This window comes from Monocercomonoides exilis (assembly GCF_001643675.1).
Source record: "Monocercomonoides exilis strain PA203 chromosome Unknown scaffold8-1962414, whole genome shotgun sequence".
Taxonomy (NCBI): domain Eukaryota; phylum Preaxostyla; order Oxymonadida; family Polymastigidae; genus Monocercomonoides; species Monocercomonoides exilis.
Genome location: NW_027150553.1, coordinates 1,148,250 through 1,162,354, shown reverse-complemented (window position 1 = coordinate 1,162,354; position 14,105 = coordinate 1,148,250). Strand labels below are relative to the sequence as shown.

Genomic DNA, 14,105 nt, shown 5'->3' with positions numbered 1-14,105 from the left:
AATGAAGAGCGTGTTTTGAGAGGAGAACTGGAAAGGAAATAGAATAGAGATAATGTAAGATATTTTTTGAATGAAAGGAAGAAGATGAATGAATTTCAAATATGAGTTGGAAATTAAATTTGAGAAGAGAAGGAAGGTTGAACAGCACAAAAGAGATTATTTGGATAAGAAAAGGAGGATGCTTGAGAAGCGGGAAAAATTGAAAAGCGGAACAACAAAGAAGACAAAACGTTGAATTACAGGAGAAATCAAAAGTTATGGCAAAAAAGAGAGAAAAGAAGGAACGAGATGAGAGGCGATGATAAAGAAAGCAAAAATTAGAGACGGAAACAAGAAATGCATTGTATTTGGAGAATTTGGAAAGAAAAGCTAGACTCGGTCATTTTTTACCAGCGTTTTCAGCTTTATTTTTATTCCACACTCTTTGTGTTGGGGTTGTTGATCCACAATTCTCAAACGGAGATTGGGTGATTGCATTGCCACTGAAGAACACATCGTTTCCTCTTCCGTTTTTGGCAGTGTTGCCATCGAAGAAACAGAAAGTGATGAATTTTTCTTCATTAATCCAATCATATGTTCTTGCACAGCAAAGCGCAGCACCTCCATATGTAGTTGGATTTTCAACTTTTTTGTTTATAAAATGGAAATCATTGACCAAAAATTGATTTGATTTGTTGCTTGGAGGATCATTGAATGCTAGAGCACCAGCAGAATCTCCACCAGAATTTGAAATACACTTTCATTCAGAAAACAAAAATTGACCGTTTGAAGATAAGGTGCCAATAGCAAAAAACCAACCAGTTCCGCACCAGTTTGTGATTGAACAACTTTCCACTCTGTTATCTTGGAATGTCCAAACGGCATTTGATTGTGGATGCCATGAAGTGACCGCTCCTCCATGAGCAGCCGAACAACTTGTGAAATTTCGATTTTGTCATGTTGATTTTCAACAAACTATCACAGGATAATGCCCCGCCACTGTATCCATTACCTGTGAATGAACAATTTTCTGCTTTGTTATCAGAAAATGAACAAACGGAAGATGATTGCTGTTCATCTACACAAATTGCTCCTCCGTGTAATGAAGAACAGCTTGTGAAATTTCGATTTTGTGGCTTCAATTTTCAACAGGTAATCGCAACGTGTTGCTCCGCCATCCCAATTACATGAGCAATTGATGAATGAACAAGAAATGATGTCGAGATTTGCGTTTGTGCAGTTGACTTTCAGAGCACCTCCTGGCAATGATTCACCATTTGAATCATTCCATTCGCACCACTCAAATTTGTGGCTGTTATCATCAAAATCAAACAATCTTACAGGTTTCGCTCTTTGGGTTTAGGATCCGTTATATTTTACAGCAGCATTTGGTGAAGAGCGTGTTTGGTGAAGAAAAGAGGCATTGAAGGCAGAGAGAGAGATAGAGAGAGAGAGGTGGATGGGCTGTTGAGGTTGGGGAGGACAGCACCATCGATGGGGTTGTGTGTGTGTGTGTGTGTGTGTGTGTGTGTGTGTGTGTGTGTGTATGTGGAAGATGGTTGAGATGAATGCGAAAAAAATATTTGGAGGGTTTTTGTTTGCAAGAAGAAGAACACGCAAAATTAAAAGAGGAAGAAGAAGAAAAAAATGAAAAATAGAAATTTCATCGAAACTCTCTGTTTTTATTTGTTATCATTTTCCTTCACATTTTTCAACCTTCTATCAACTTATCCGATTTGTTCGTCATCATCGTTTATTCCTTCTTCTTCAACTCCTTCTCCTCCTCCTCCTCCTCCTCCTCCTCCTCCTCCTCCTCCTTCTCCTCCTCCTTTTTCTTCTTTTCCTTCATTTTCACCTTCCTCTTCACCTTCTTTTTTACCTTCTTCTTCCTCTTCTTCTCTTTGTATTTCTCCGGATTCTTCTTCTATTTCTCCGAAGGAAACAATTTCTCAATCAAACAACAAAATAGATACACAAATTGAACAACAACCAAATATTACTTCTTCCTCTTCTTCTTTTTCTTCCCTTTCTCCTCTTCCTTCTCTTTCTTCTTTTTCTTCTCCTCTTCCTTCTCTTTCTTCTTTTCCTCCTCCTCCTCCTCCTCCTCTTTCTTCTTCTTCTTCCCCTTTCCCTTGCTGTTTTATTCTTCAGCCCATCATCATCATCTTCTTCTTCTTCACATGAGTTCCAAAATAAGCCCATTAGAACATTCTCATTCGGAGAAATGCAATTCGAAAGCTTCAATTTCTCCAATAGACATATTTTGCGCACAACACTTTTTTCTTCTTCCTCTTCTTCTTCCACTTCACCTTCTTCTTCAACATCTTCTTCATTTTCTTCAACTTCTTTCTCATTTTCTTCAATTTCTTCTCCTCTTTCTTCAATACCTTCTGCATTTTCGTCTTCTTCTTCTTCTTCTTCTGATCTTTCTTCTGCTTCTCCTTTTTCTTTTTCTTCTTCTTCTTCTGATTCATCGTCATTTTCTTCTAATTCTTCTTCATCTTCTTCTCTTTCTCTTTCTTCATTATCATCATCATCTTCTTCTTCCTCTTCATTAAATTCTTCTTCTCTTTCTCTTTCATCTTCTTCTTCTGATCTTTCTTCTTCTCCTTTTTCTTTTTCTTCTTCTTCTTCTTCATTTTCTGTTGAAAAACTATCAGAAATAAATCTTTCTTCACATTATTCTCTTCCTGCTTCTCTGTTTTGGATGCATATATCTCCTTTTGCTTTGTCTCTTTCTTCAAATTCGAAAATTTCTTCTTCTCCCTCTTCAAAATCTCCAAATAATATTAGTTCTTCAATAATTTCTTCTTCTTCTTCTTCTTCAATAAATTCATCATCTTCTTCTTCTCTTTCTTCTTCTTCTTCATTAACTTCTTCTCTTTCATCATTTTCTCCTTCTCTTTCTTCTTCTTCTCCTTCTCTTTCTTCCTCTTCTTCATCTTCTTCATCATCTTCTTCTTCGTTTCCTCCTCTTTCTCTCATTTCAGCTGGTTTCAAGCACAAATCATTGATCTTGTTGGATGTGACTTCGCCTTTCTCTCTTCCTCCTCTGTTGTCTGTGTTCAATAAGAGAGAAGAAGAGGAAGAAGAAGAAGAAATATTTAGAAAAGAAAGAGAAAGAGAAAGAGAAAGAGAAAAAGAGAGAGGAGAGAAAATTGTAAAAGAAGGAGAAGAAGAAGAAGAAGAGAAACTAAAAGAAATTGATTGAAAATTCAATGAAAAAGGAGGAGAAAGAAAAGAAAAGAAAAAAGAAAGTAAGAGAAAGAGAATGGTGAGTGAATGAGACAGAAGAGGAGGAAGAGGAATATCAGCCAGAAAGAAATTTGAGGGAAGAAAGGCGAATGGAAGAGGAGAGATGAGAGTGGAGTGAAGAAGATTGGCAAAACAGATTGAGAGAAAAGGGGAAAAAAAAGAAAGGGAAAAAGAATAAATTTCAATATTTAATGAATATCAAACAACATTGATGATGATTGGAATGAGAAGCATGAATGGATTCTTTGATATTTCTTTCTTAATGGCACTTGAGATATGAATTGGCTCATTTTGTTTTTATTTTTTTTCAAATTCACTCAATTCGTCTATCTTTTTAATGTTTAATATTCATTTTTAGAAGTTTTAAGAAACTTTTTTCTTAAATATATTTTTTAAATGAATGATTCAGATCTTTAAAATAAAATAAAAATAAAACATACAAAGAAATAAATTAGTAGAGTTAAAAGAGATTAACATCAAATTTGTGGAAAAGAAAATAAAATTATTCATCGCTTCCATTATTTTATTATTCTATTTTTTGATTGTGCATTTCACACTTTGCATGAGCTATTTGATTGCATCAATATGTGCATTTATTTACATTATTAATTTATATCATTGCAGCCAATTTGCGACAGTCGATCATTCGCCTGGTTCGAATGTTGTTTTCAATGATAAAAACAGTGATATGAATGAGTACGCATCGAAAGAAAGTATGCAATTTCTACCATTTAAATATTTTTATGATGTGAACCTGTAATTATCATTTTCAGATGCATGTTCATTTGGCAATGAAGAATTGCTCAAAAACGGAGAGAATAATGAGAATCTGGATGAAGTGAAGCACATCAAACAAATCAAATACAGAAATTCAAATTCTCTTTTTTCTTTCAAAGATTATGGACGAATAAGTGAGCAAAGCCAAATCATCGGAAAGATGAAGTTGATTAATTCATCAATTGAGTTGAAGGAGATTGAGCTGATGGGAGGCAAGTGTGGGAGTAAGGTGTGTGGAATGAGGGGGAGTGTGGTTGTGGTGAAGGGATGTGGTGTGGAGATGGGGAGAAGCAAGGAGGCGGGGGTGTTTGAGCTGGGCGGGTGCAGAGGGGTGTTTTGGAACATCACGCTGAGAGGGGTTGGAAGGGGAGGAAATGTGTGTGGGAGACTGTTTGGAGGAGAGGGGAGGATGGGGCAGACGGGGAGTGAGAAAGAAGGTGGGGGAGGAAGAGGAAGAGGAAGAGGAAGAGAAGGAGATGGATATGGAGAAGATATTGAAGGGAGTATTTCGGTGAGTGAATCACACTTCACTTCTTTTTGTGTCTCATCAGCCCCATTCCTTTCATCGCCTTCTATACCCCTTGTATCCCTCTCCAGACTCACTTTTTTCAACATCTCAACAGCAAATGAGGCATGTTCACCTTCAACCACAATGTTAACCCAAACCACTTGTTTGATGAATAGTTGCTCCTTTTCGTCTGTTTGTGATGCATATGATGGCGGGATTGTTCCTTCTCTGAACAGCCCCTTGGCTTCCTTATCTGTTTCGAACACATCATTCATTGGGTGTTGTCGAACAAGAAATGTCGAATACACTGGAACTGAAACTAATAAGAAACACCCAGAGAGACAAAATACAACGGATAATGGAGCAAACTCATTTATTTTGTGCGAGTGGAACGGATCGAGGACGACTGGAACAGAAAATAAATGGGAAGACGGAGTGTCAAGTGGTGGTGCAATCTGCATGTACAGTCAATCAAATGCTATAATTTCAATTAAGCACTGTTCGTTCAGTGGATGTGAAGCGTATTATTCGGGAGGAGGCATTCATTGCTACAACATCAAATCGGTTGATATCACAAATAACACATTCGACTCATGCACTGCTCGAACATGGATTGGAGGAGGGATGTGCATTTTAACAATTACAATTTGTGTTCGGATCAGCGGATGTGAATTCCAGAATTGTCAGGCACACCACGATGGAGGAGGTCTTCATCTTAATAATTTTCAGGTTTCAGGAACAGGATGCATTGGAGAAGAAAATGGAGGAGGGGAGAGTGCGTGTGTGTTTGACTGCAGTTTCACTTCATGTTCACTTACGAACAATTATGGCGGAGGTATGTTTTGTAGAAGTGCACCTGAACAATTCAAAATGAGGAGCATTCAGTTTATTTCTTGCTCTGCAACTGCATATGGTGGAGGAATGAGATTGTATCCATACAGACAAACCGCACCTGATGATGGAATCTATTGTTATTTCCTTTTCTTCCACGAGTGCAAATGCTCTAACAACCCATCTTACGGCCATGATGTAATGTATCATGATCACTACAGCGTCTTTTTATCTTCTAATAATCCTTTCTATGAATGCTACACCACAAACACAGATGACAAAAGAGTGTGCTATGCATACAACTTCTCGAATGCAAACGTGTGGTCAGTCCAGCACACGGAAAAGAAGGAATGGCTGAAAAGAGGGATTCTCAATCGATTTGTGGCAGTGAGTGGTGGTGGTGAAGATGATCTGTGTGGATTGGATGAGTCAAGCGCATGCAGAACCATTGGTGTTGCAGTCATTCGGAGCGTGATTCAAGTGAGTCTGTCAGTCACGCTGCTGGAAGGGAGTCACACGAGCGAGACAACAACGATTGAGATTGGGACAAAGAAGATTTCTGTCATTGGGAAAGACAAAGAGAAATGTTCGATTGGAACAGGAGCCCTTTCATCGGTAGGAACGCTGTTCAGTGTGACGACAGGAAACCTTGGTTTATTGCACATGAAGGTTGATTGCAACTCAAATGCAAATCCTTCTTCGCCGAGCGTGGTTGCGGTGTCTGATGGGGGTGGGTCACTCTCATTGGAGGATGTTGTGATCACCACGAGTGTTTCTTCAGGAAACTATGTGATGTCGTCGTCAGTGTTTGTGGTGCCGCTGTCGCAGCTGTTGATGACCGATGTGGAGATCATAAATATGAATGTCTCAAAATCATTGTTCTCTGAGCCGAATCTCTCTTCTCCTTCTTCTTCTTCATTGTCGTCATTGTCGTCATCTGCACTGTATCTGACAGCCACAGCATCAGGAGACAGCGTGCTGGCAAATGTGAAGGTGACGAATGTGAAGTTGACTGAAGGAGATGGGGTGGTTGTGGCAAAGAGTGTGAAGGCAGGAGAAACGTTTGTGGTCAAGAATGTGACAATCGAAGAATGCGAGTGCAAGGGTGGAAGTGGTGGTGGGATCAAGGTCGAGTTGGAATCATCTTCAAGCAAGTTGCGGGTGGGGAGTTCAACAGCCGCGGCAAACGAGGAAACAAAATTGAACAGATGCAAGTGTAACAAATATGGAGGAGGGATGATGCTGTATCTGGAAAATATCGGGGAAAGTTCTGCCTTCGATATCTCGATGATGGCTGTTGACTTTTCAGGCTGTACAGCAACATTGGGGGGGAAATTTCTGTTTGTGAATGGGAGCAATTGTGTGAAATGGGGCATCTCCTCTTCAAAGTTTAATGTTCCGCGAAACACATCGGCATTCGACGAGCTGGAGGGATTCGATCGGAGTGATGAAGATATGAAGAAATTCCCACTGAATGTGTTTCTGGACACATTTCCGGCTGCTGCACATGTGGGGAAGGCAAAGAACCAATTGGGAGGATATGACTCGCAATTCTGCGGATTTGCTTATTATCCGTGTGCCACCATCACCCACGCTGCTCAGTTGCGATATGCAGGTGTGAATAAAAAAATCGAGCTTGATTCAGGATTGGAGCTGGCAGAAGTAGTGTCGATGAGCGATGCTTACAAATGGGAGATCTTTTGCACCGGAAATGAAAAGAGTGTGAAGGTTGTTGATCCAGAAACTACTGGACTTCAATATTTGATTGATGTGCAGAGCGAATGTTCCATCAGCAGCATCGATTTCAGCATTCCGACGGTTCTGTCAGGTGCTCCATCGCTGATTTTAGCAAATTCCACGCTCCTTACGCTCTCAGAATGCTCAGTTGTCTGTTCATCGAATGACGATGGGGATCACTCAATTGGATATGTCTTTGTCAAGGCGATTGGAGGAGATATGATATTGGAAAAATTGTTGATTGATCGGACATTGGTGTTTGAAAGCAGCTCGTTGGTTCAGTTTGTCGGGGGCGTGAACTTTGTGCGCTTTTCAGAATGCAAAGTCTCAAGCGTGGAAAAGAAATATGGGAACGGAGGATGGGTTGTTGGAACAGTTGGTGTGGACAGAGGGGCTGGGCTAAATGGAAGAGTTGAAATAGACACGTGCACAGTTAAAAATTGCAAATGCCATGGAAAAGACGGAAAAGAAGGAAGAGGAGGAGGGTTGTGTGTGAGTGTGACGGGAGAAGGAAGTGTTGTTGTGAATGGATCGACGAAAATCGATGGATGCGAGGCGAATAAGCTTGAAGCAAATGAAGGGACAGGGGGAGGATTGCAGCTGGAGATGCTGAGCACGAAGAGCAAGTTGGAAATTGCATCAGAAGTTAAATTTTCATCTTCATTTTTTAACAAAGCAAAATATGGGAAAGACGTGTTTGTGAGCTGTGGGAGTGGTGTGCTGTTGGACTCAAAAATAGATGCAACAACATTTAAGTTTTTTGATTCAAGCGAAATACCAACAGATGTGCTGAAGTTGTGCGGGAGCGAGGATGGGAATGGAGAGAAAGTGATTCCGTTGTTTGTGTATTTGTTCACCATCGAATCGAAGCTGACTGTCGATGGGAGCGGAGAGAGGGCATTGGATCACAGCTACTGTGGATTTGAGAAGTTTGGGTGTGAAACAATCAATTATTGCATGAGCACTCGAGTTCCGAAAGGCTTCCAAAGAGTTGAGGTTTCTTCTGAATCATCAATAAAGGATGAAGTCATCGGGCCTTCATTCGATGTGAGTGTTTCGGGGAAAGTGACAGCAGGAGAAGAGATAACAAGGGTGAAAGTGAATGTGGTTGAAGAAGGATCAAGCACACAAGATTGGTTTGTCGGATGTTCGAATTCTCTGACTATAAGCAGTATTTCATTTGTTGTGAAAGGACAGTTGAGTTCGAGAAGAAGAGCACTCATCCATTCATCATCAACACTGCGTCTGGCGAGCTGTTCAGTGTCATTTGAAAGTGGAGCATTTACGGGTGGAAAGATAGGATACAACGTGTTGAATGTTGCGGGAGGAGAACTGATTGTGGATGGATTGATGATGGAAAGTGTAACGACACTGACGATGAACGGCAAATCACCAATAACAATAAGCAATGGAGAGAAGCTGGAGATAAAGAACAGCAGAGTGAGTGGAGTGACGGTGGAAGGTGGGAGCGTAGAAGGAAGAGGTTGCATCAGTGCTGCGATAAAAGAAGGAGGAAGCGCAGTTGTGGATAACTGCAGCATTTCAACAACATGCACAGGTGGAGGTGGGATGAGAGGAGGAGGGATGATGATTTCAGCTGAGAACGGAGGAAGTTTGGAGATCAAAAGCGCAACATTCACAGGATGCCAGGTGCCAGCAGAAGACAACTTGCAGAAAGGAAGAGGAATGGGAGGAGGGATGTTTGTTGAATTGGCAGATACAATGGGATCATTTCAGATGGAAGGAGTGACATTCAGCAGGTGCAATGCTTGGAAAGGGAAGAAAGTGTTCATATCGGGAAATGAGCTGGACGATGTTATGTCAAACGAACAACTGAAATGGGGGTTGAGTGCAAGTGATGAGAAGTCATTGGATGAGCTGTGTGGATGGGAGAGAGCAAGCACAGATGAGGGATATGTGATTCCATTGGTTGTGTATTTGTGGAGGAACTGGAGCAAAGATGGGTTTGTATCGAATGAAAAAGGAGGAGACTTCAGTGGGTGTGGCTTTTCTGAAGCACCGTGTTCATCGATCAATCACCTGATATCACTGAGATATTCGACACTTGGAAAAGGCGAATCCCAGATCAGCATTGGGGATTCAGGGTTGCTGAGCCATTCGATATCATTCTTGTCTTCGTTGCCAACTTTGCCAGATTCAGAGGCTCCAGCAGTTGTGATAAAAGGAACAAAGAAAGGGACAGCTGTGACAATATCTGATGAAGATGGGAATGATCTGAAAGATTCAATGATATCATCGAATGTGAGTCTGTCGTTTGTGAATGTCTCGTTCACCAAACCCAGCACAACCACCAATCATGCAGTATTCATTGAATCATCAGGAACGAATTCAGTCTTGTCAGTTACGGACTGCTCATTTGGGTCAGCTGGCGGGAATGTTGAAAGTTTTGAGTGTTGCCTGATAAAAGTGAACGGAGGGAGCGCAGCAGTTCAGAGCTGCACTTTGAATAAGATCAACGAATTGAAAGGATTCATTGCATTCAGCCAAACTGCGAGCCAGGTGACGATCCAGAATGTGAACATTTCATCAGCGACTTTGAAAGAAAATAGCCTGACTTCGATGATAGAAGAGGAAAACCAGATGAATGGAAATGAAAACACTCGTTTGAATGGCAACAAGCCTGTGTTGAAAGTTGTGTACTGTTCGTTTGAAAACATCATAAACGAAGGAAGCAGAGCAAGTGCGATTGAATTGGGATCGTTTGATTATGCGATGAAATGCACGATCGAAGACTGCACAATGTCCACGTGCAGGAGCGATTCGAACACAGAAGGAGGAGGAATGAAATTGGTGCTAATGAGTGAAGAATCGGTTTTGAAGGTGAATGGCAGCTCATTTTCGACATGCAGATGCTCGACGGGATCAGGGCGCGGTGGAGGGCTGTATATCGATGGAGCAGACCCACGAAATGTTAACATTGATGATGAAAGTCAGATTCCATCACTGAATTTCAAGATTGTGAATATCTTGTTCAGGCTGAACGACGCATTTGTGGGGAAAGACATATTCATCAAATGCCATTCAATTGGGCACCAGATCAACGAAACACTGTTCTCGCTGAACTACAACCAGGAATCATTGGGCACAAACAACTCCATCTGCGGGAGTGATTCGGAGGGGAAAACTGACATGGATGTTATTCCGCTGATCACATTCTTCAAAGGTCTTCAAGTGTTTTTGAATGGGTCGGGGGATGATGGCAGACGATGCGGAGCTCAGGGCAACCCATGCAGCAGCATCAACGAAGCGATTGACCACATTGAGCAAGGAGTGATGAATGCGATTCTGATTGACGGAGAAGGGACTGTGACAAAGGAATGTGTGATTGGAGATCTGAATGTGAACTCATACAAAAAGACACAGGCGATTGTGAAGCTGAAATCTAAGATTGAGAAATCGGCAGAGAAGGATTGCATCATGGAGTTTATAAATGAAAGCGCTGTGGAGAGGTGCTCATTCGAGTTTGAAGATACGTTTGAGGCTTCTCACAGCTACATCATGAAAGTGAAGAACGGGTCAATGGAGATCCAAAAATGCGAGTTCTACTCATCAGCAACAGCAGAAGACATGAAGCTGAGCAGTTCGGTTGTGAGCGTGGAAAGCGGAGAGCTGAGGATATTTGATTCAGCATTTAGAGATTTGCACTCAACAGGGTCAATATTATTATTCAACAGAGAATCGAATGTGACGCTGCTTGAAACGAGCATTTCAAATATCAAAAGTGAGGGAGATGTTGTGAGTGTTGGAGGAAAAGCGAAGGTGGTGATGAAGATCATGAGGATAGAGAATGTGAGTGTAGCATCAGAAAGATGTGTTGTTGCGATGGAAGACGCAGAACAGGAGGTGAGTGTGCTGAACTGCTCGTTTGAAAAAAGCGCGAATTCGGTGGAGAAGGGAAGCATGATGCAGATAAGGCGATCCAAGGAAGTGAAGGTTGAGATATGTGTGTTTGATGGAGAAAAAGAGGAGAAAGAAGCAGAGACAGTGAATGAAGAACAAGGAAGAGGAGAGAAATTATGCGAATGGAGCGGCTCGTTGATTGACATTGAAAACAGCAATGTGGAGATGAAGGAAACAACAGTTATGAAGAGCAAAGAAGGAGGGCTGTGGGTGAGTGGAGGCAGCTTGATGATAGAAAACAGCAAGTTTGAGAACAACAATCCATCTGTTGAGGGATATCCGTCAGCGCGAAGGAATGTGATCTGCACAGGGAACAGCGAGCTGAATGTTGCAAGTGTGAAAGGTGGAGACGGACTGAAAGATAACTCATCGCTTTGGATTTTGGACGAAGGATGTCAATTGGGAGGGATAGCGAGTGAAAGAACATCATCATTTTTCATCCCAGTTCTGGAAGAAGTGAAGAACACAACACAGGCGAGTGGGGGCATGGACTTGAGCATCCGGGGGAAGCTGCTTCTTCCGTGCAACTTGTCGCTGAAGATAAGCATGAAAGACGGGGACGTTGAACTGATCCAAACACAAAAGATAGAAGAAAATGAGTGTGTTTCAGAAAACGAAATTCATTCGGTTATCACGTCAGAGCAGGTGGAAGTGATGGGAAAGAAAACAGAAGTGAGCATGAGCATTCTGTTTGGGAAAGGGAATTCATTATCCTCTAATAAATTGGTTGTGATAAATAAAACTGTTTCTCCTTCAACTGGAGATGATAGAATTTCAGAAGGAGGCTGCAAAGATTGTAAAGGAGTGAGCGGGATTGAATGGAGTTTATTTGCCTTTATTGGGTGCATTGCTGCTCTTTTAATTTTTGTTGGTTTATTTGTTGTGGTTGTTGTGCTTTTGCGAAGGAAACTAAGAGAAGTGGAAAAGAAAGTTGAGAAAGAAATTTTGGAAAATGAGCAGATAATGCAGAAGATGGAGAGGAGAAGAAGGGAAAACAATGGAAGAAGCTTTGAGATGAGTGAAATGCCATCGACATTGCTGGAAGGGATGACAAGCCAAATTCCGCTTCTCATTGACAACGATGAAGAAGATCTTCCAGAGCCTCCGTCAATGAACAATGATGAAATACTGAATGAAAACGATCTTCCAGATTTGGAATCTTCATTGCCATTTTCCGAGAATGATTCTGCTGCTGGGGCACCAAAATCTCATTCACTCAATGTGATATCAGCAAAGAAGCCATTTCGAGAGAAAGAGAAAAAGAACATCAAAACATTATACTCGATGATTCATTCTGTTGAAGGGGATTTCACACTGGGAACAAGAGCAATGGATGTTGTTGATGGGAAGGAAGTGGTGATGGCAGTTGCAGAGGTATTTGAGCATTTGATATCAGTTAAAGACGAAAGGGTGGAAATGATGGGGAAACAATTGTGTCCATATACAATCTTTGTTGAAGAAGGGAACGAAAATGAAATATACCTATTGAATGAAGAATTGGAGGATGAAAAGCAGAAGGAAGAAATGAAGCGATGGAAGGCGCCTGAACTTAACAGCGAAAATGAAGATGATGAAGAGGAAGTGGGAGATGAGGGAATTGGAAAAGCAGTTGTTTTCACACTTGGACTGATTCTCCATGAAATGACAACAGGGGAAGAGCCGTTGAGCGAGTGTGATGCAGAGGAAGCGCAGGAGATGATGAGGGATGGGGTGCGTCCGCTGACGGAAGGGATTGAGGGAGAGGAGCTGATTGAGGTGATGGAGAGGATGTGGATGGATGATGCGAGGGGAAGGCCCACGCTGGGAGAGGTGAAAAAACGGATGAAAGAAATTATGAGGGATGAAGTTGCATAAAAAGTGCGAGAATAATTGAACAATAATTGAGGATCTATTTCTTTTGCATTCAACAACGAGGCTCTGGTTTACAGCTGATACATTTTTGGAAGATTTCTGGCAAGTGAGCGAAATAGTCGCACATATTCGGAAAAGTCATTCAAAAACGAATTTTGTCAGACAGCCAAGAGAAATGTTCAGCACTCATTTGCCTGCATGTGTGAGACATTGCCCGTTTTTCCATTCTGTGCAGAATGGAAGTCACTATTCGCTTTGAGCATCATTTCAGTGTGATTTGAGTTTGCACCATCAGCTCATTTTCAGGTGCAAGAATTTTTTCTTTCTTTTCTTTTCTTTGTCCTTCGGCAAGACATCCTCAAAGGAGCAAACCTGATCTCTCTCTCTCTCTTTCTTTCTCTCTCTTTATCCATCTATTTTTCCCTCCCGCCATCTTCAAGTGTGTAAATGAATGACAGAGCTATTTCTGGCAACCGCTTCTCTATTTGATTGTCAAAACATGAAATTTTGGATCATCGAAAAGTTTGAACGAAGAAAGGGTCAGCTGCATTGACATTATGAATGGTGATCCAGTTGGGCAATATTTTTTGAAAACGAGCCTTTTCGAAAGTTATTATTGGAGCATCAAGTTTCTTTTCAAGATTTCGGATTATTGGCGATCTGGTGCATTTGATTTGTCTGGTTGGAACAAGAAACATTTTAATCACAATTGAAACTGTTTGTTTCTGAGATGACAAAAAAGGCCAGGTATTTGTGGAGGGGGAAAAAATAGAAGAGGGGGAGGGAGAGGGTTCCTAACTGAATAATTTTTAGCATTTCACCAGCCAACTGAAACCTTCCATTTGATTTATTCAACATATGATTCTATAATACAGAAAGACAAATGCTTTCTTTTTTATTTGTTTGTTTATTTATTGGTTTCTTTCACTTCGCAAATTCGGTCCTTTTCAACTCCTTGGTTTTATTTTTTTTTTTTTATTTTTTATTTTATTTTTATTCTTTTTCTTTTTTAGAGAATGAGTCAACAGAATCAATAATTTATTTTTGTGAATTTTTTCCATTATATTTCGATTAACACGCACTCAAAAATTTCAATAAACAAACAAATTGTTTGAAAATCCAAGAAAGAATTGTTTCTGTGAATATTTATTCTATTTTCGATATTTCTGAAATGGAGCTTATCATTTTTTTTCCCCCTGACTTTTTTTTATTATATTGTAATCAATGGAATGCTCTGATTTATAAG

The 14,105-nt window shown here is 40.8% G+C and overlaps 2 protein-coding genes across 2 annotated transcripts; both read left to right on the top strand.

Moving 5' to 3' along the window:
- Positions 1 to 2,203: 2,203 nt before the first annotated feature.
- Positions 2,204 to 3,204, top strand: MONOS_15762 (uncharacterized protein; the record flags this gene model as incomplete). Its single annotated transcript, XM_067868657.1, has 1 exon — positions 2,204 to 3,204. One exon carries the CDS (start codon positions 2,204 to 2,206, stop codon positions 3,188 to 3,190), a length of 987 nt encoding a protein of 328 aa, XP_067733044.1. The 3' UTR covers positions 3,191 to 3,204.
- Positions 3,205 to 3,922: 718 nt separating this feature from the next.
- Positions 3,923 to 12,862, top strand: MONOS_15761 (uncharacterized protein; the record flags this gene model as incomplete). The annotated part of the gene is made up of 2 exons (XM_067868656.1): positions 3,923 to 3,947; positions 4,008 to 12,862. 2 exons carry the CDS (start codon positions 3,923 to 3,925, stop codon positions 12,860 to 12,862), a joined length of 8,880 nt encoding a protein of 2,959 aa, XP_067733043.1.
- Between the last annotated feature and the right edge of the window lie 1,243 nt (positions 12,863 to 14,105).